The sequence below is a fragment of the Capsella rubella genome, unplaced genomic scaffold (genome assembly GCF_000375325.1).
Source record: "Capsella rubella cultivar Monte Gargano unplaced genomic scaffold, Caprub1_0 scaffold_8, whole genome shotgun sequence".
NCBI lineage: Eukaryota > Viridiplantae > Streptophyta > Magnoliopsida > Brassicales > Brassicaceae > Capsella > Capsella rubella.
Window position 1 is genome coordinate 241,333 of NW_006238916.1, and position 21,964 is coordinate 263,296.

Sequence of the window (21,964 nt, forward strand, 5' to 3'; positions counted from 1 at the left end):
CATTGCTTATATAAAACTTAACAATAAAATGATTAAGATACCAATACATACATGCTTGCAAAAAGACTGAATTAACATACATCCAAATAATACATGTGTTAGCTTAAGTGAGATTTATTATAATCCAAAAGCAAACAATCAACTGAAAAAAATTAACACACAAATGTCTGAGAAAAACCTTAGAAAGAAACCAACCTTATCTTTTCTAAAGATGAAACTTTCTGGATAATGTATGATACACTATGCTATGATTAATCAAAACACAAGCAACAACCCTATGATCAATCAAAACGCAAGCAAACACAACTAATTCTAATACTACAACAATTAAAACGCAAGTAACAACACTATGATACACTATGATCATTCAAAACGCAAGCAACACACATTGCCACAGAAGATGCCATGATTAGAGAAACATGAGAAACATATCAGATTTATGATCACGAGTCATGGCATATATAAAGCTTAACGAAAATTATCAGACTACCAGTACATACATGTGTTTATGTGTTAGCTTAATTGAGTTTGTCTACAATCCAAAAGAAAACAATCAACTGAACAAAAAACACAAATGTCTAAGATAAACCTTAGAAAGGAACCAAACTTGTCTCTTCTAAAGATGAACATTTCTGCAAAAAACATCCATTATGTATGATACACTATGATTACTCAAAACGCAAGCAAAAACCTTGTACAAATCAAAATGCAAGCAACCACAAGTAATGCTACTACTACAACAGTTAAAAAAACGCAAGTAACAACATTATGATCAATCAAAACACAAGCAAAACACTATGATATTACTGAAAGCGGAGGAAAAAAAAAACATGTACTTGAGATAAGATCACAGATGGCCACAGAAGATGTCATGAATTGAGAAACATATCAGATTTATCATCACGAGTCATGGCATGTATACCAGTACATACCTGCTTGCAAATTAAGAGGCTGAATGTTCCATACATCCAACATCTTCCCAAAATTCATGAAATTTTCCCTTTGTTTCCTGCAGATAAAGTAACAGATCCACACAAAAAAAAAAGAAAAAAATCATACAAATTTTACAAATTTCGGTAACTACCCCTACGTGTATTTTATCTTAACTCTTACAATATAAATATAAACATAAACACTAATAAATATGAACAATAACGAATTTGATAGCAAAGCAGAAAGAAGCATATATGATGTTGAAAATATCATGAGATGTATAGTTCCTGACGACCACTGTAATATATGAACTTCATGAAGTATCTATGAATTACATATCAAAACATTACAATTTACAAAGAACAATCATTTGGTCTCTGTCTCAAACCTTAGACTAACTCATGCTACAACTACACAAGTTAAATGAAGCCAACAACTAATTTCATAGAAAATCGAGAAGCAATAGAAACTTAAAGAGGGTGTACCTGAAAACAAGAGCTTTCATATATGGAGACAAAAATTGCTGAAATGGGGACATAGAAACGAAATTTTTATTAAACAAAACTGTTTCACCTATAAACAAGTAAATATGTGATTCAAATACATACTTACTCAGATCCATTAATCTTGTTGTGCACTATAAGTCACCAAAATGCCATAAAAGAATCACAGTCTTCTACACATCCTATCGCTACAACAATATAAATAGACACAACCAATAACACGTAACATGAGAAACTGATTGGAGAAAGAGTGAAATTTTTTTGAACTTGAGCAGATCACTGTATACAGTCTAGTTCTCTTCTGAAGCTGAAAAGGTAGGCTAATAATAAGTCATAGTTGATCAGAAGATGGAGTTATTGAAGATGCACAAACCCCATCAAGGAAAACATTGGAGAAGATTATAAATAGGTTTGAAAGAGGGATGGCACATTCACCTGATCAAAAGCGGGAAAGAGATAAGTTGCAAACTAGATTTTCTGCAGTATCCCTATTAAGAATGAGTCACCAAAAGATGTGGTTAGAACACAATGAGTTAGAACACAATGAGGCTCACACAGATTTATATACTCTTTAATGACCTAACATTTGTAAGAGATGTACATAAGAAAAAACTTACCATTAGACCAATACCAATTCTTAAACTGAGCTGGTTTTATGTAACGTATGGTAATAACTACACAGACAATTACAATCTAGTTGGAGATGAGATAAATACCTCTTCACTAAGACATCAGATTTACGCTCTCTTTCTCTTTAGTGCTTTGCTCGAGCCTTAAACCCATCAAACGTTGCACAATAATGTGCCTTCGCTAACAAGAGGAGCTTCAAGAGCTAGGCATAGAGTATTAACTATATTATTCTTAAAGTCCCCACTTGAATTTCTTAATGTTAGATACAAGCCTCTTCAGAGGCAGATATCATGATGGCCCAGATATTAGCCAAGTCGGACAACATTAGCATTAAAGAACATGTATCCCCCCCATCAATATACAGCAGATCATTGAGAGTTTTTAAACTCAAGCAGATCATTGAGAATTTTTAAACTCAAGCAGATCATTGAGAGTTTTTAAACTCAAGCAGATCATTGAATAATCCTAGTCAGGACATCACTAGAAAAGCCTTATTGAAGGCAAATCTGGGCAGAATCTTGAAGTTATTGAAGAACATGTATCTCCATCAATATACAGCAGATCACTGAGAGTTTTTAAACTCAAGCAGATCAGTTTTTTAAACTCAAGCAGATCACTGAATAGTCCTAGTCAGGACATCACTAGAAAAGCCTTATTGAAGGCAAATCTGAGCAGAATCTTGAAGTTACTGAAGAACTTGTATCCCCATCAATATGCAGCAGATCATTGAGAGTTTATTAAACTCAAGCAGATCATTGAATAGTCCTAGTCAGGACATCACTAGAAAGGCCTTATTGAAGGCAAATCTGAGCAGAATCTTGAAGTTACTGAAGAACATGTATCCCCATCAATATACAGCAGATCATTGAGAGTATTTTAAACTCCAGCAGATCATTGAATAATCCTAGTCAGGACATCACTAGAAAAGCCTTATTGAAGGCAAATATGAGCAGAATCTTGCAGTTACTGAAGAACTTGTATCCCCATCAATATGCAGCAGATCATTGAGAGTTTTTAAACCTCCAGCAGATCATTGAATAATCCTAGTCAGGACATCACTAGAAAAGCCTTATTGAAGGCAAATCTGAGCAGAATCTCGAAGTTAATGAAGAACTTGTATCCCCATCAATATGCAGCAGATCATTGAGAGTTGTTAAAACTCAAGCAGATCACTGAATAATCCCAATCAGGGCATCACTAGAAAAGCCTTATTGAAGGCAAATCTGAGCAGAATCTTGAAGTTATTGAAGAACATTTACCCCCATCAATATCAGCAGATCATTGAGAGTTTGTAAACCTCCAACAGATCATTGAATAATCCTAGTCAGAACATCACTAGAAAAGCCTTACTGAAGGCAAATCTGAGCAGAATCTTGAAGTTACTGAAGTACTTGTATCCCCATCAATATGCAGCAGATCATTGAGAGTTTTAAACTCAAGCAGATCATTGAATAATCCTTGTCAGGACATCACTAGAAAAGCCTTATTGAAGGCAAATCTGAGCAGAATCTTGAAGTTACTGAAGAACATGTATCCCCATCAATATACAGCAGATCATTGAGAGTTATAAAACTCAAGCAGAATATTGAATATATCCTTTTGAGGACATCATTAGAAAAGCCTTATTGAAGGCAAATCTAAGCAGAAACTTGAAGTTAATAACATGCTGCCCAGCCAGCAATGAATATAAGATAATCGCAGAGATTCAATTATCCAAGCTTTGAACATAGTTTGACAAGCATTACTTAGGGACGTTTATCTCTGTTTCAATCATATCTTAGGCAACATTTTCCCAAGTTAGAAACCGGACAGAACACAATCATATAATGTGCCGTCCCTTTCTTTTGGGTTTGAAGAAAACATAAAAACTTTATTCATGAAAATCGATGAAATCTTGAACAGAGTACAACTCATGAGTCTGTTCGTTGCTTTGAAAAGAAAATTTGATAAAAGGGTTTCTTCTAATCCATAAAAACGGAAACAAATCTTAAAAACTTGATCTTTTATCAGAAACCCAACAAAAATATTTGGAAAAACAAGTAAACGAAATTAGAAATCACGGATCTAAAAAGAGGGTTTTTTGATGAGAAACCCTAAATTGAACGACAAAGGTAAAATCTTTGAAGAACCTGAAACGATAAAAAGAGAGTTTTTGGATTTTCGAAATTTGAAAATTCTTAGAAACGATAAACCAGAAACGAAAAGTTTTGAACATTAAATAAATCGCAATAACAAAAGTAAAACCCTAAAGAGATTGCAGAAAACACAAATCAAAAAGAGGGGTTTTGTTTTTTAATTGCAGAATCAACTTAAAATCAAAGAGAGGTTTCTAGATTCGCTTGACTGGAAATAAAATAAAAAGTCAAAATCGATGTTTCTGAATCTGCAATAGGGAGATTTCAAAATCTAAGAAAACACAAAATTAAACAATTAAAAGTTTGCTCTGAATATGCGATAAACATAAAATCACCAGAAAACCTTAAACAATTCAGAGGAAAGACAAAAAAACAACAACAAAACCTGGTGATGAAGATGACGTTCGAAGAAAAAAACTCAACATCGCCGCTCCAAAGAAGAAGAAGAAAAAAGAAAAAAATTGAGATTTTTATGCGATTGAGCCACGGAAGTAGAGTACATCTCTACAGTACTAATAAAAAGAGCTTTTAGATCTAGTGACCGTTGTGAAAAATACAAAGACGGGCGGTAGTCTCACTTATGTTTAGGTCTTATTGGGCTTTAAATGAAATATAAGCCCAGCCCGTATCTCATTAAAATAAAATAAAATGTGGACCGGGCAGGTCAGGGTCGTAGCTGTAAACTGTCACGTGTCGAACCAGAGGTTAGTGATTGGTTCGACCCATCTCAGATCTCACCCACTACTTTCTCCTCTAGTGGCTACCGATTCACCGCTCCACTCTCCCTCGTCTCTGGGAACCAAACTCTTCTATTTCCCATTTTACCCCTCTCTTCTTCTTTTTTTTATTTTAAAAAAACTAAAACTTTTTAAAAATATAATAATCTCTCTCTCTCTGTCTCTGTACCAAACAGAGAGAGTTGCGAAACGCGAGAGAACCCAAAAAGATTCGAACGAAACGCAAAACCCTAAGAGCTCAAGGTTAATATTCGCCGTCGATTTCTCAATCCCCTCACCGGCGATTTCACAGACGCCGGTGAAAGGTGTACGATAGCTGTAATAGATAGAGATTTTATTTAGGGTAGATTTCTAGAAACCATGTATAGAGAAAGAGGAGCGGTGAATTCGAGACCTGAGGTTGTGGATCGTAAACGGATCAACGACGCTCTCGAACGGCCTTCTCCTTCGACGTCTCGCTCTGTTAATGGTAAAGGCAAAGGAACCGTTTCGGTGGCGTCGTCTAACTCCGTTTTGATGGGGAAGCAGCAGCAGCTGTCGCATGACAAGCATAGAGATTCGCGTTCTGCTTCTCTTTCTAAGAACAACAATGTTTCTGACGGTTAGTTTCGTTTTTTTGCTTCTTCGATTCTGCATTTGGAATTTTTTTATGTTTTGTTGGATTAGAGAGATTTTAACCTAGCTTTCCTGATTTGGGAATCAAGTTTTGATATTGTAGAGATTATTAATGATTACATGAGCTGAATCAAGCAAATTTTGTTTGTGAGGCTTTGGATTATTTTTTTATGTGACTGATGAATTGTTTTGTTTGGTGGGTTTTATGATTGGGAATATAGATGAATCAGATACAGACAGTGAGGAATCAGATGTTAGTGGGTCTGATGGAGAGGACACTTCCTGGATATCTTGGTTCTGTAACCTACGAGGGAACGAGTTCTTTTGTGAAGTTGATGATGATTATATTCAAGATGACTTTAACTTGTGTGGACTTAGCAGTCTAGTCCCTTACTACGACTATGCTCTCGATTTGATTTTGGATGTTGAATCTTCTCATGGTAAGTTTTCATACGATATCTGTCATTCAGTAGTTTTGCGGTCTAGCTAGGGACAGAATCTGCATCTAGGGATAGAAGTGAAACCAATATGGCTTCGCTTTTACGATTATGTTTCTTGAATGTTTGATATGGATTGGGTCGGTAACAGGAGAGATGTTTACAGAGGAACAGAATGAATTGATCGAGTCAGCTGCTGAGATGCTTTACGGACTGATTCATGCTCGTTACATATTGACAAGCAAAGGTTTGGCTGCAATGGTAATCAAATCTTTCACCTCGTGTTTTTTTTTCTAATTTTAAACATCATATACAAGATGCACTGCTTGACTCCATTTATTTGCAGTTAGAGAAGTATAAAAGCTATGACTTTGGAAGATGCCCAAGAGTTTATTGTTGTGGCCAACCTTGTCTTCCGGTTGGTCAATCCGATTTACCTCGATCTAGCACGGTGAAGATATATTGCCCTAAATGTGAAGACATTTATTACCCACGGTCGAAGTATCAAGGCAGTATCCTTTTTTGTCCACATATTCACTTCTTGCTGATACATATTGATAAATGCAGTTCTGAACTCTGAAGTTGGATTCTCAGAAAGGCAATGATTTTTTTTTTAGTTTATACAGATCTTGCAGGTGTTATCTTTTTTGGGATTTTTTTCCTTAAAACGATAAGCAGACATTGATGGAGCTTACTTTGGGACAACATTTCCACATCTGTTCTTGATGACTTATGGACATCTGAAGCCACCAAAGGCATCACAAAACTATGTTCAAAGAGTGTTTGGGTTCAAATTACACAAGCCGTGACAGGAAGTTTGAAGACAAGACCCAAGAATGAAGATCATGGCTATAGCTGGAGAAAAAGATAAAAAGGAGAAACAAAAAGCAGTGTAATCATCAAAGGTGAAAGAGCTCTCATGGCTCTATTTGTCTTGAGGTACATACACATTAGAAGCAAGCAGAAGCATGGTTAGAAGAAATGAACCCAAAATCTTTTGATGAGTTTGTTAAACTTGAACATGTATTTTTCTACGTTTTTCTTATTCTCTTAATGTCATATGATATCAGAGAGTTAATCATATGTCATAGAATTGGTCTCCCTTTAGATATACTAGATTATCGCATCTATACACAAAATTCGCACAAAATTTCCTGAAAGTTGGGTGTCAGATGTACACGTCTACGGCTATTTGGCGCCAGCCGAAGAGAAAAAAAAATGGAAAAGTAATTAATGTTAGCTATAAATAATAAAAATGAAGGGGTCAAAGACAGGAAATAATCACATAGCATGGAGCCTTGGACTATGGATGAAGGCAATATGAAAATTCTCTCACCTCAAAGGCTCAAGGTATATGTATTTATTTCTTGTATGTTTATTGAAGTACCCATGTCATACAAGCATGGCCGTATCTATAAATTTTTACATTACTTTTTTCGTCCTTCCCAAACATGTTTTACTCCTACATAACTAATTATTAAACTGATAATCTAATGAAAATAATTTCAATTTTTGTCTATTGGTTATGAAAGACATTGTATAAACAACTTACCTCAGAATTTTCGATTTTATTATTTGTATAAATGTGAGTATGAACGTTTAATCATATGGTTTTTCAACATTAATCGATGGAAACTCTCAATCAAGAACATCACCTATGAATGAGTTCGCCTTTATCACAGTGACTCGCAAACTACACAACTAATCAAAGGGTTTAACTAGCTTGAATTAATCGCTAGCTCTCTTTCTCTCACAATCTCTGTTACCGATTCTATATATACAAACAAGTAATATCAAGAACAAGCAAGGAGAAACATTGAGCTCTGTTTTTTGCATAATGACCTTTATACAAGCTTGTATTATTGCGTGGCTTATACGGCCCATTACTCTTCTCTTCCTTTATAAAACAAAAAAAACGCAGCCCAATGCTGAGCTTGACCCGATTATCTATACGCAACCCGACTTGGATCCCGTTGACCCGTAGTCACTATTCACCGAGAGCTACAGTGATTCTGTTCTCCGATGGGTATCATTTCTATCTGATGCTTAGAAGATCGATGGATGGTTCATGGTTCGATGTAATTAATGTACATTTTTTTCTTGTTCTTTTTTTAATGTCCATGATGTTGAATGATTAACAACTCATCTTACACCACTAACTCGAAGTTAGCTTGAAGAATCAATAAGAAGAATCGGAACTTTCGTTTCCCTACAAGTAAAGAAAGTATTTGGTTAACATACAGCGAAATAACGCATCACCCGTAACGTAACATAACTCAGCATGATATATGAGGGAAAGAAATGTGTAAGTACGATAACTATATAAGATTGTAACCTGCAAGTCAGGTAGAGGCAGGAAGAGTTATGCGCCCTTTAGTGAAGAAGTTTTGGTCAACTGCCATCTTCAGAAGATAAATAAAGTTAGACGGTGTAAGAATCCTGACAGATTGATTAATTTTCAGCCGTTATGTAAAACCTAAACATACTTCAACGAATTTGGCGGCCATCTCAAACACATCATCTCTTTCATCACCAATTCCCAAAAGGCATCTTTCGAATTCATTGACTCATGTCTCTGTCAGAGCAAACTAAGGATTAAATTTGGCACAAAGGTAAAGAGTCTCACAATGTAATGACTCTTCAGACAGTCACATGGCCTCAAGTTTGGCAGGATATCCAAAGACGTGAAATACAGAATAAGGAGTTAGGCTAAAAGATGAGCCAGTGGATGTGAGCAAACTGGCAAGTGGTAAGATCAAATCAAACTTAACGAAAGTTGAAGACTAGATCATGTATATCAGTGGCACTATTTAGGCCAATTGTGAACAGAAAGCCTATACCTATTCTCTTTCACCTTTCAAGTGAGCTTGAAATCCCACTCTGAACACTCCTCACTATGTTACCTGACGCTTGGCTCTGCAGGCACAGAAATAATTTCAAAGAAAACCAAAGGGCAAAAAAATCAATTGGTCGGAGAAAAGATAGCATCCTAGTGAAGTAACTCTCTAGATGTAACTGAAAAGACGAGACTTTAATAAACTAATATCCGTAGTCTGGTTACCCAAAAAAAAAAAATCCGTAGTCTTTTCTATTATTTTTATCAAAAACATATCTAATGATTGTAGCCAATTAAGCTGGTGTAATTTGTAAAGATATTTAAAAGTATATCATATAAATGGATCAAGTTAAAAAGGAACGAGTATATCTAATTTACTCACAAGACTGTTAAAGAAGAAAAAATTGTTAACTTGTCATACAACCTTAAGAGAACATCTTAGAAGAGATTTAACAAAAATAATAGTCTCAAAATGCTCACATCCATCTAATATTGCATCCTATTGATCGATCACACGTGGAATCAATTAACTGTCCAGCCGCATTCTTAGTGAATGTAACATCAGTAGAAAAATTGAATTTTTCCAATATCCTCCCACAAAAATCACATGCCCTACAAAAGCAGATAGAAGAAAAGGCATAGAAGAGAATGCTTACCTTTCTTAGTTTACTGGAGAGATGCTTCTACTCAAATACTCCTAGGATCATATACTCCTGATTTCCTCGGGTCACTGCAATTGCAGTTTGAGTCAGATAAATTACATTCAAATACATTTGTAGCCATTCATGTTTTCACAGGCGGCCCATAAAATATTAATTGAATTCTATTGTAATCTACGATTAGGAGGCACACATTTCACTTTCAGACGTTCAGTATACTGTTGAAATGATTAAAAGTTTCATAGGATAGTTATATCTGCATATCAACTTACTGAATTAACATAAGTGGCACTATGCAAACTGGTGTAGCATGCAACAAACAGCGGGGTTCAGAGATTTTCATTAAAACCAAGGCATCCACCAGATGTACATCTTCCCAAGATTCTCAAGTGAGACTGCATCGGCAATCAACCGGCGAGCTTGACCTTCTACTGGTAGTGGAACACCAACAACCACACCCTGCAACCGAGCTTCAATGCTGCTTATGGCACGCTGTAATTGTCAAAACATATGGTTGTCTACAGCAATTAGAAAGAAACAAAGGTACATGAACTAACATTAAAGAGAATCATCAGATGATTATGCAAACCTGAGCATGTGGGTTCTGAACTTCTACTCCGCTTGATTTGTGTGATTTTGTCCACTCCACAAGTGGATCATGGATGAATGTCTCCAGTATGCTCATTAATGTCTCCCTATGAGTCCTCAGCACTGTGAGAGTGATTTCACATACCCTCATGAAGATACCCTCATATCCAGTGATGCCCAAACCATCGATCATGTTCTACGGTTTGGAAAATTACAGTTCATTATTATAACAAACGAAAACACAATACCAACAGAACACACAGAAACGATTTTGCAGTTACTTGCCTGGGTCAATCTGAATGGCACCAACTCAGGCTTCTCTAGTTGTAAGCCCTTATCAAATAAGCAACTGAAGTCTACATGAACACAATCACCTGAAGTAGAATCCAAGAGGATATTTTCTCCATGACGATCACCAAGTCCAACAATGTGCCCAACCATGGACCATACTGCGGTGGTGTGAGCATAAGCTACACGTGACCTAAACCAAGCAGCTGGTTCAGAAAATGTCGTCAAGAACCATTTATGGAAAACAGGAGGGAACATAGGGAGGATCTTCGTCTTCAGCATTTCATGCTCCTTTTTAACAGCACACTGATCATATATTCTTTTAATCTGAGGATTTGTTTTCTGCCGATCAAACCTTCCACATGAAATGTATATATCTTGTAAAATATGGCGGAGTCCACTTGTATGTGGAACCCACTCCACCAGACCACAGTCTTCAGTCAGAGGAGCTACTGCAAAGGTGCGGATATATAGCTTCCTTCGCCTGCTTTCGGGATATTTGGATAGTAAGCGGTTTATCATTGCAGTAAATTCCATCATTCGAGCATCTTTCCTGAGATCATCCTTGGGCTTGCAGAGGAATGGATACTCAATACCATCATTTCCCAGCAGAATGATCTGAATGTACAAATTATAATCTATTGGTAAGGCAAATATTGTAGGATTGATTCTCGAGGATAAGATGATTTTATGCTATGGTTAATGCATACTGGGAGACATATAAAAGGAATATAAGCAGAGAGCAGTGCAGAGAATCATACGGAATTAGGTTTACGCTTTCAATCCATGAAAATTGGAAAAGCATACCTTCTTTGGGCGCTGAAGGGATGAAAGTATCTCAGCTTCATCAGCTATACCAGAAATAGTTGGTAGATCTGAATCAGAAAATACACTGGCAGAATGTCGTTCATTGTTGTTCATATCGAATGCTGGTAGGGTAATGGTAAGAGATTGTTGAATTGGCATGATGATATCCGTCGGCATCATTCTTTTCAAGGCACTGAATTCGGTCGCTATATTGATAACCTTGGATCTTGGTTGTCCTCCATGGAAGCACAGTTTAATGAAATGATCAGTTAAACTAGCAAACTGAATGAACAAATTGTGGCCTCTGTCACTTTGGTTAAAACCTTTTCGTGCACCTTGTATGATTTCTGCAGCTGCTTCCCTTCTAGCAGGAACAGTAGATTTTGAAACAGCTGCCATAATCCAGAGCCCTTGCTGAGGAAATTGATGTAGAACGGAGGTGATGATATTTTTAACCATTAGTACTGTATCCCCATTCTGGTGACAGATTCTAGAAACCAACTGAGGCAACACAGTTAACCACTGATACGTTGGCAGATCCTTTAAGCAGCCTCTCATTAAACTCATTATCTGCGAAAAGAAAAGAAAAAAATTATAAATGAAATAATATTACATAGTGAACAGCTATGAGAAAGAGAGCATAATCACCACCTTCATATGAGTACTTTTTAATTCCTTATTTCCCACCGATCCACTTGTTTTATAGATAGTACCAAAGTCAAACCATAATGTTAACAACCTTGGAAGCGCTTGAAAGAGATTTTTGTGCCCACTGTGAAGTGCTTTAGCATAGAAGTACATTCCCTTAAATAGGTAATCCCACCCTGCTTTCTCAGTGCTCGAGTTCGACAAGATAGATCCTTTTTTACTGCCTGCAGAGCTCAATGAAGAGCTCTCTTGTTGACACTTTCTTGCATCAACATAAAGTTCATCATAATACTTAGCCAAATAGAAATATCCCTTCTCCCACGGCAGCAAGTCCTTGACTTGGGTGTAAAGATTTAAAACATCTTTCTTTTCCTTCTGCCCACTGTGATGGATCCATTTGGTATACAAAAGAAGAGTCTTCGCAACATCTTTTTTTTCCTTGAAAGATTGTGTGTTACGAACTGCTGGCTCTGGATTAGGGAGAGCCATCAGTAAGCTATTGATAGACGAAATTACAGTGGAGTCAACAACTCCCTCAGGCATATTCAGGAGAGACTGTTGTAGCTCTATAATGGCACTGTCTGAACGCCTAGTGATCCAAAGAAGTTTCGCCTTTTCCATGTGAACATTAGGTGCACCAGAAGCCTGAGCTTCCAAAATTGCCCTGTGAGCTGTCTCATAGTGTCCAGCCAAACGGCAAAGCTTTGCATATTGAAGCCAACAGTTCCCAACTTGAGCACCAAGCCCAGAGGCACCAAAGACGAGTCTTCGGAAAGCTAAGAGAGGTTCCCTTGTCCACAATGATGATTGAGTAAATCTGAGCCGGTTCTCCCAGTTATCCACTACTTTCGAAAACACTGGATCACTTGTACTAAATGATTTTTCCAAATATGAATCCCCATTAAGAACCGCCTGGAAGTCCTCTAGCTCCCTTAGCAAGTGAAGTTTGACAACAAAAGGATATGCTCGTGTATAGGAGTCCATGCCTGCAGCAGCTACAGGAGCAATGAGAGCTTGTTTGGAAATTGCTATTCTCTCAGCTACAGAATATTGATCTTTCTTCATCATTGCTTGGAGAATCTTTGCTACATCTCTGTCAAAGGAGGCATTACTGTCTGAGCTACTGAACAGTAAACCTTCTGCATCAGCTCCACCAAGGTACTCATCCATCAAGCCCCACTGTCCAAGTCTCCATGCAGCTTGTACACCTTGTGTGCACCACGTTTTCTTGAACTCAGGTACTCTGGAAATTAGTCCGTCAACATGAGTGACCATTGTCTGATGGTGGCACATGTTCAGCAAGCAATTAAGAACATCAGAATGTCTTTGAACTGATGTTGGTTCCATCTGAAGGGCTTGTTCACATGCAGTAAAAACTTCTGCCCAGTTACCAGATTTCTTTGATATCAACAATTGGTCTTGCAAACTTAATGATTTGCTTAAACTTGCAAAGCCTGAAAGACCATCAGGCTCATCAAGGCAGCTGTATATTCCCATCAGAGAAGAAACATCAGCATTTTCAAAGATGCCTGTCTTCTCAGCTGCGGGATTTAAGGAGCCTGACTTTCCACGTACATGGGATTCGAGGTACATCAATGACCTGGCATAAGCTTGACACCTGAAAGATGCCCTAGAAAGGGTCACCTTGGGAATGGCAAGCAAAAGCTCCAACACATATTTACATTGTACAAGAAGATGATCCTGTTTTGTTGTTAAAGTTGAAACCTGCCCTTTGAATTTGGGTGCTACTTGCCTACCACCTGATGACTGCGAAGGTGATGAGAGTGCTACTCCCTGATTCACATCGTCAACCCATTGCCCAAGGTTATCAAGAAGCGTGAAAACAGCTTGAACACAAACTTCACTCTGACCAACACCAAAGCTGTTTATTGTCACTCCACTATTTTCTGATGCAGCAGCATCAAGAACAGAAAGGATCTCTTCTGAAATGCTAAGCCGTGCTTCCTCAGTCCCATGGCAAACAACATCCAGAACTAAATATGGCAAGAGATAAGTAGCTGTCTGCATATCGTGACGCACTATGCCTCGGCAAGCAGCAAATATGCTTACACGAGATCCAGTTGCATGTGCTGTCAATTTCCTTATCCAGTAGGATAGCCACCTTCTGAATGACATAGAAGGCCGATATATTGGTCCAGTTGATCCAGGGTCAGACACATTTGGAAGCTGAAACCTTGAAGTCAAGCAGGGAGCTATTAGTTCTTTAACATAGTTTGAGAAGCGGTCCCATAGTTGTTTTCCCCTATCCTTCACTTCATTGTTACCTTCACAACTTCTAGACCCAGATAGATTGACTTGTACATAGTCCTGGGGGGTAAACACAACAGCATTTCCAGCTAACGATGGCTCACAACCAGCAATCTTAAGTAACTCCTGTATGGCAAGAGCAGCTGAGTCTTGTATAATTGTATCATGTGCAGCTCTAAAAGCTCTTGCCAAGTGTTTATGAATGAGCTCAAAGATAAGATCATCATCTGAGCATTGGATTTTAAAACGACTGCATGAAGCAACTCTCACCTTGGCAGGGTCAATAGCACCTATTGCTCCAAGACAATCTGCACAGACCAACTTAAATTTCTGACCTACTGTAGTTCGAGATTCTTCTGCACATCCCTGTAGTAAAGATGTGATCAAAGAGCTCAAGATCTCCATGTCTGAGACAAGTTCACCAGCAATCAGTGCAGCAACATCTTCATTTCTGTGATACAGCAATTTGCTTAGCTCACATGCCACCATGTATCTAACATTCAGGTTCTCATGTTTCATACCATTTACAATATCCCACAACTGATCCTTCAGATTCATTAATCCACGTGCTTCTTGAATAGCATTGTTCAATTCTCGTAAAGATGGTATGCTAGGTAAGAGGGGAAACTCACAAATGTGCTGCTTTAGTATATCTTTATTCTTCAAAACAAGTTCTTCAAGAATTTTCACCACTTCATCTAAATATACATGGGGACCTTCCTTCTCTCTCTCTAAGAAGGGGATGAGTGCCGCAAAAACCTGAGAAATCACATACTTTATGCTAGATGGCGATACAGCAGCCAATTTTTTTGTAAAAAAATGCAAGACCAAGAGACCCTCGCTCTGAAGTGCATCTTTTTCAATGGCATGCCTAAGGAGAACCATAAGCTTAGGCACATATGTGCTGAGATAATGGCCCATCATCTCAATGAGCAGCTTAATACGCTTCAGCGCTTGTTTTTGAAGAAAAATATCATCTGCATGAAGCAATTTTCTGTCAATACTGTTAAGGAGTCCAACAAAATGGTTTTGTAAGAATCCAGAAAGATCTTCGGTATTTGTTAAAACTTTTGCGATCTTCTTTATTGCCTCAGGCAGTCTCTGTAGCCTGCATAAGCAAAGTAGTAAAATCAAACACCATAAAAAACAAACAAGCATCCCGACGTTCAGTTATTTGTTCAAAATGAGAAATGCAATTTCCTCTCGCGGCTAAAAGACACAAACAGCCTCTAGCCATTTCTGTTGACATGTAAATGTCAATGAGAACAAGAACGATCAATACACACGCACAGAGAAAGAGAGAGAGAGAGAGAGAGAGAGAGAGAGAGAGAGCTCAAAAGAACATGGACTCCTTCACGAAATTCTAGTTCTTAAAGCAAATAGCATGTTACCCAACAAATATAAATGAACCCAAGAATTCTATAAAAATAAAAACTTTCATGCTATTTCCAACTACCAATTTATGCTCAAAAAGTATGAAGCTATGGAGGTACATACCGTCTATCTGTCTCAGGTGTATCAGCAATGTCCACAAAGCATACAAGCTCATCTAAGAGTGCAGGCAGTGCAGCAGCAAAAATTTCTTGGTTGTCAGAACCAATCTTTGAGTGATACAATTGCAAAACTGAGAGCAGATTCTTGTCCTCTTTTTGATTCAGAGCAAATGCAAGAACTCTGGGTAGCCAATTTACTATTAGAGGTACCACATCTGTGTCCAATAACTTTGCCAGTTCGTTCAAGGTATTGGCTGCTTCAGCATTTTCCTGCCAATCTACCAAGAGTTTAGGAAGAACAGTAGGGACCATTTTCCTCACAAGTTCTTCAGTTTCAACACCCAAAACAGCCTCTGCAAATTCTCTAACCACATTTGGACGGCTGGTCAGCCTGGCAGATAGATAATCAAACAACTTAGTTTGCATATGAGCAGCTCTGGAAAGTAGAGTTGCAAATCCCCCTTTCACATGGATGTAGCATGCCCGATTTATTAACCTTGATGCATTTATTCGAACGATCAAGTTTGGATGAACAAGCTGATCAATCAGCAGGAAAAGACAGAACAAGAAAAGCTCACTGGTAACATCAACAGCTATCATTATTTCAGCTGTCGTTTCCAATAGAGTCTGGATGACAAGAAGATCCTTAGCTGTTGCTAAAGAATGCTCAATCAAACTAAAAAATGTTCGTTCGCAACTTTTCTCCATAGCATCTTCACCAAGAAACAAACAGCTCACTATAGGAGGCTGTACAAAGATACCAATCTGAGTGCAGAATGCTTCCCTTACATCTGTATTTACATGAAGTAACAGATACTGAAGGCATCTTGTCCATTGGGATCTCGTTCTGACCAGAATATCTGGGGCCGTGTGGCCAAGGATTCTCCTTATTACTTCTACGCAGGCTAGCTGAGTCTCTTCAGAAGACTCATCATATAGAAGATCAAAGTATATGGATTGAAGGTTAGAGTAACCACGATGATAATCCATTTCCAGTTTCACCATCTCTGGAGTCTCTATGATTCTGAAATGCTTCTCATCTTTGCTTTCGATAAATTTATCACACTTTGAACATTGGAACCCTTGAAGTAGACAATTCAGAGTCTCATCTTTCTTTAAATCTTCATGTAGGAATAAATGGCATGCAGTTTTCTCTGAGCCGATTGTACTTGATCCATAAAGACAAGATAAGAAGCCAAGAGACTGAGGAATAGTCTTCTTAACCACCAATTGCTTTTCTTTCAACAAATGCCTATGAATGTAAGACAAAAAGAAAAAGTTAAGTGACGTCTTTAAAAGCATCTTTAAAAGGACTTATGAGAAGAAATAGCTATATGAACTTAGTTTATTATGTCATTTTTATTTCATCAACTTACTCAAGCCTTGGGAATATATAAAGAAGGGCATCAAGACCAGAGAAAAGAACTTTGAGTGGCATGGAGATAACCGCGAAAGCTTGCACTTCTTCAAAATCATCAGAAAGAGCTCGATTGAAAATATCAAAACCACTCCCATCTTGTAAACCAAGCTTTGTCCATATCCCCACAGATAAACACTTAGACTTTACTAGAGAGCTAGGCTTCTTAAATAGCATGCAGTGCGTCCAAGGAAGCTTCAGCAAGAATTGTATGGCAACCAGATCTTTCCCTTTACTTTTATATATATACTGTGAATCCAAATCTGATTACACGGGAACAAATTAACAGATGATAATTCCAAATCGGGTACAGAGCAAAGATTCAATACATTATTTGGCATGGAAAAGGAGAGTTACCAGGCATGAGCAGCACATTGTGAATTCCTTCCAAGTAAATAGAAATATCGAACATGATAGGATTTTCTTTCTCAACCTACATGCGTATCTTTCAAAATGAAAACAGGAAATGAAAACGCTAGTAAAAGAATCGGGACTCGGGAGTTTCGGGTTACCTGCTCAGCTATCCAGGGAATCCAGGCATACATCTGCTGAAACAAACGATGAGTCATGTCAGTCCAGGAACAGAAAAAAAATGCATTGGTGAGCATGCTAAGTGCCACTATTGAAATTTCAGTCTGTAACAGACTAGGTCCAGCAGGTGGAGGCTTCAAAGATTCTACAGTTGAAATAAGCATTTCACGCAGACTAACAACATCTTTTCCATCAGTCTCATTGGCAAATCCAGGAGCAAAGTAAACCCCTCGTTGAGTATCATCACCAACCTTCTGGCGCTTCCTTTTGTCAGTACTTCCATCCTTAACATGCCTTTTTTTTCCAGCGTTAATTCCCTGGATAGGTCTATCACTTACTGTTGATGTATGATTACAACATTTGGTTGTCTCACCTCGAACAGAACCAGGTTCAAGAACTACAAGAACTGCTTTCAAACATTCTATCAATTGATAACAAGGTTCTGAAAGATGAAGCAGCTCTAGCAGGCAATGTAGCTTCCATATACAAGGAGGACAGGATTTCACAATCCGCACATATGCTCTGCACAGGGAAACCTGCATAAATAAAATACCCTATGTGATTTCCCATTAAGTTGTTGAAAGAGCAGAAGTGAAAAGAAAAGAAAAAATGATCAGAAATTCGTTGGAGTGGAAAATGTGTATGAGAAGAAACAGATCCAAAAATACCTTTAGCTCCTCACTCTTTGTTCTCTGTAAAGCATGAGGGAAGACCAACACCAAACTTTCTGCAGTTAGTTCGACAGTGACATCAGAACAGCTGGAATATATTGCCGTAAGGAAACGTCCAATAGTAGCATCGTAAATTGCATTTCTGTTACAAGAACCCAGAATTAAAGTTCAAAGTGAAAGTACATCTATATTATGAAACTTCATAGTGCAACTTAACAAATATTTTTTCCACACTCAAACGTGAGGAAGGTAAACAGAAACTTAATTATAATTCACAAATCACAATAATGTCAAAATATTACAAAAAGATATGTGTTTTGACATGTGGGAACACACCTGTACACAGGAAGTCCTTCTTCATCTGCACTTAAAAGGAGGATGATTGACTGTATTAAGCGCACATGAGGGAGGATGTTGAGAGTAAGGATTGATCCGAGAAGAGAAACAAATTCAAAGCAGGCCTTCCATAAAAAATTAGATGTCAGATTAATGCACTCGTGACACTACCAACCGATCAGATAAACCAATTCACTAAGCTTCTGAATAAATAGTAACTCACCATCTGCACATCTGCACCACCACCACATACTAAAGAACAAGCAGCTTTAATAAATGATGTATGGACGAGACCCTGGACATAAAGTGTCCCCTCAGTTAGGCATTTACAGATGAGATTAAGGATACAAGTAGCAAAAGGTTGCCATCGTCTGGCTCCCAATAAGTTTAACACAAGACCATCCCCATCTCTGGGCTTATTAGCATCTGGCAGATCACAGAGATGGCAAGAATCACCCCAAATTCCAGGAAAAGACATACAGAAGCACCTAAATGGAATGTGAGATTCACAGATTTCTGGTTCATTTGAGTGAAGTGATGCAATAGATTGCATATCTGGAAACATTGAAAAGGCACATTAGTTCAGTATAAATTGAATTTTGGAACCATAGTACGTATAATTAACATTCACGGAGTCTTTTTTTCAGGCAACAATCTCCACTATAAGTTGGTCCTTCTAACATTATTTGCACCCAAAAAAAAAACAAATTGGTAAACAAGATCACGACCACATTGAACAAAATAAGACTTGTGTGCATAAAAGTTCTAATCAGTTGGAAAAGGTTATATCATTAATATTAACAGGAAATAACGTCATAAATCTTACTATCACCTTCAATGGCCTGCAAAGCGTCATGGAAGAACATCCGGTACGCCTTCCTTGAGTTGGAGCGCAGCAACATTAAGAGAGATCCAACAGTTTCAAGTATTACTCCATGCGCAGGACTGCAATTGATTTACAAAAGAAAGCATTAAAGTAAAACTCATGACGAGTGACACCTATTAACCGTTGTCTTCTCCAAATTGTGGTTTGGATATTGGCAACAAACGACAGATGAGTTTCTAGAAAAGTTTTTACACAGATGTGTATTGTGCTTGTGTCACTCTACTACAGCGAGGTACTAGTGAGGACAGTAAAGTGACCCAGAAATATCAAATTATAGAAAGGGCATAATCGATTGGTGCATAGAGTCAAATACACAATCATGGAATAGATATGACTTAAACAGGAACTAGGCACACCCAATTTGTAGTCAAACAACTTACACAAACTCTGGTTCAGCAAAGAAGGGGATAATACGACCAATCACAGGGAGGATGGCAGCAGGGCTTCCGTGATAGAAAACTCCAGGAATGTTCCTTGCTGTATGACCAACAAGCTTCAGAACAGCTGTGACTTCCCTCCCGTTGCCTGTCCACGCACGACAAGGAACTATTAAAATTTAAATTCGAGAGAAAAAGATTCCAACGAAACAGTGGGAATGTATCCTATCAAGCCGGTAAAGGTTTCAATTCATCAACATACAGATACAGCAGCACATGAAAAATCCTAGGTTAACCTAAACCAAATTCCGGCAAAATCCAAGCTAAAGCATTATGCAAAGGGAACAGAAACAAGAAAACAGTAATTACCGAGAGAAGGAACAACGTAGGTATTCAAAAGATTGGGGATGACAGCCCGAAATCGAATCTCGAGAGCATCTTCGTCTCCGGAAGAGTGACGGAGGTTGTTGGCCGGACTGGAGGAGGATGCGGCGACCCGTTCACGGAGTTCGTGAACTAAGCTGGAGAGATTAGTGTCGCTGGTCATTTCACTCACAATCGCTGACTCCGCTCCCTCCCGTCTCCTCCGCTCCCTTCCTACTTCAGTACCCTTCCCTCCCAATTTTTTAAAGAACAAAAAAAAAAAATCGTAATGTGGAAGATTCCAAAAAATTATTATATATTTCACTTGAATGTCGATCAAATTATCAATTACTAATGTTTAAAGCCCGTACGGCCCAACATGTATCTTTTTTTTTTTTTTAAGCGAAACCATATTTGATCTATAGGATAAAAACCATGTATTTTAGTCTACTATAGTATTTGTGTTAAAATCTAGTTATATGTATTTCTGTAACAAAAATTATAAATTATCTAATTATTTATAAATTATAAACTAAAGAGCATCCGATTTTCAGACTTGGGTTTCGATTGACAATATAATTTTAGTATACATGCATGGTTCAACTGAGTTATTTATCACCTGAGAAAAAAAACAAGTGACAAGTCTACCTTTATATACATAATCAAGACTAAACCACTTATATATATATAATATGTTTTGTGTTATAATAACAAAGATCTATATATCTTGGTGTTGTACGTGTTAGGCACGTGAATGGTCTTTAAGAAGAGTCATCACCATGCATGGTAATGTCGTGTTACTGAAAACGTAAACTAATTAAGAGAAATATATGTATTACAGTATGTATTTTTTTTTCTTTAGTGGATATATGTGATTGATATGTTTGTGTTGGAATTTCCAGTTTATATATCTTTCTTCTTCTTTAATTTGATTTATAGATTATATCTCCATTTTATTACAAATATGGTTCTATGTTTTTTCATAGTTACTAAGTAAGAGGTATTTTAAAAATGTATACTGTATCCTTAATACACTTTTAGGGGTTCTTTGATTTTTCTATTTGATTACTTATTACATTAACAGAGATAAAAGAGAAAATTGTACAGTTTGGTTGTAAAATATGCATTAGTACATAGACAACAAAAAAAATATTAGACAGAAATTATAATATAGTATTAATAAATTTGTTTATTAAATGACTCTAATCAAATTTTGTTTATTTCTAGCTTCCGAGAGAGCAATCACGGTAGTGGGAGCTGTGGAGCCTGCTCTCGAGAGAGTGATGATTGTAAACAGAGGTGATGACCATCCGAGTCGTGGCGATGTTTCTATCGGTGTTGAACAGATGAAAGCTCTCAAGGTAGAATGTAGTGTGGTAAAGGAACTGCTGAACAGTAAGAAACCTGAGGAGCTTGAAGCTTATATTCGTTTTAAACAAGTTCAGAGGCAGCTTAGTGATGCGGGGTTGACATTTGCTCATGGTTTGCTTCCGTTCAACGAAAGCCCTCCTCGCAAGCGTTATCCACAGAGAGATATCATTACAGTTGCTTGAACATGGAGACCCTGATCAGGAAGAGACCTGTCCAGTAGACTTTGATGATCTCCAAGCTGACTTGGTTCGCCTAAGTGAGATAGGGAAAACTCTGGCTGATTCAAGTTCTAATGAGCGTGAACTCTGGATTAAGATTGCACAAGGTGAGGAACAGCTTCGTCGTGCTGGAATCATGCGCCTTCTCAGGGTTTGCTTCCGTCCAGTACCCCACCGAGAACCCACCGAAACAGATAGTTTTGCTTCATCTTAAGGG

General features: G+C 37.7%; 2 protein-coding genes and 1 long non-coding RNA gene across 10 annotated transcripts; 1 reads left to right on the forward strand and 2 right to left on the reverse strand.

The window, feature by feature from the left end:
• Positions 1-195: 195 nt before the first annotated feature.
• LOC111832483 lies at positions 196-3,894 on the reverse strand. The gene is made up of 5 exons (XR_002835335.1): positions 2,153-3,894; positions 1,872-1,924; positions 1,546-1,624; positions 1,419-1,456; positions 196-1,009 (listed from the first exon to the last, which is right to left on the reverse strand). It is a non-coding gene; the product is annotated as an uncharacterized LOC111832483 (long non-coding RNA).
• A 1,219-nt stretch (positions 3,895-5,113) lies between these two features.
• Positions 5,114-7,101, forward strand: LOC17875429 (casein kinase II subunit beta-1). 4 transcript variants are annotated; one of them, XM_023781730.1, is made up of 5 exons: positions 5,114-5,539; positions 5,775-5,993; positions 6,142-6,251; positions 6,337-6,502; positions 6,666-7,101. In XM_023781730.1, exons 1-5 carry the CDS (start codon positions 5,299-5,301, stop codon positions 6,797-6,799), a joined length of 870 nt encoding a protein of 289 aa, XP_023637498.1. In that variant the 5' UTR covers positions 5,114-5,298; the 3' UTR covers positions 6,800-7,101. The 4 variants fall into 4 exon arrangements, with proteins under 4 accessions (XP_023637498.1, XP_006280912.1, XP_023637504.1 ...); XM_006280850.2 differs by having other exon boundaries at positions 6,669-7,101; XM_023781736.1 differs by having other exon boundaries at positions 6,157-6,251.
• Positions 7,102-7,584: 483 nt separating this feature from the next.
• On the reverse strand, positions 7,585-20,371 carry LOC17875125 (serine/threonine-protein kinase ATR). Of its 5 annotated transcripts, XM_023781468.1 has the most exons (20): positions 20,165-20,371; positions 19,799-19,943; positions 19,365-19,477; positions 18,756-19,087; positions 18,533-18,657; positions 18,194-18,338; positions 17,507-18,061; positions 17,352-17,427; positions 16,954-17,257; positions 15,582-16,829; positions 11,820-15,192; positions 11,169-11,738; positions 10,359-10,979; positions 10,075-10,269; positions 9,758-9,977; positions 9,483-9,556; positions 8,831-8,906; positions 8,477-8,565; positions 8,326-8,392; positions 7,585-8,199 (listed from the first exon to the last, which is right to left on the reverse strand). In XM_023781468.1, exons 1-15 carry the CDS (start codon positions 20,340-20,342, stop codon positions 9,828-9,830), a joined length of 8,130 nt encoding a protein of 2,709 aa, XP_023637236.1. In that variant the 5' UTR covers positions 20,343-20,371; the 3' UTR covers positions 7,585-8,199; positions 8,326-8,392; positions 8,477-8,565; positions 8,831-8,906; positions 9,483-9,556; positions 9,758-9,827. The 5 variants fall into 5 exon arrangements, with proteins under 5 accessions (XP_023637236.1, XP_006279817.2, XP_023637240.1 ...); XM_006279755.2 differs by lacking the exon at positions 8,831-8,906; XM_023781472.1 differs by lacking the exons at positions 18,756-19,087; positions 19,365-19,477; positions 19,799-19,943; positions 20,165-20,371 and having other exon boundaries at positions 18,194-18,252; positions 18,533-18,649.
• Between the last annotated feature and the right edge of the window lie 1,593 nt (positions 20,372-21,964).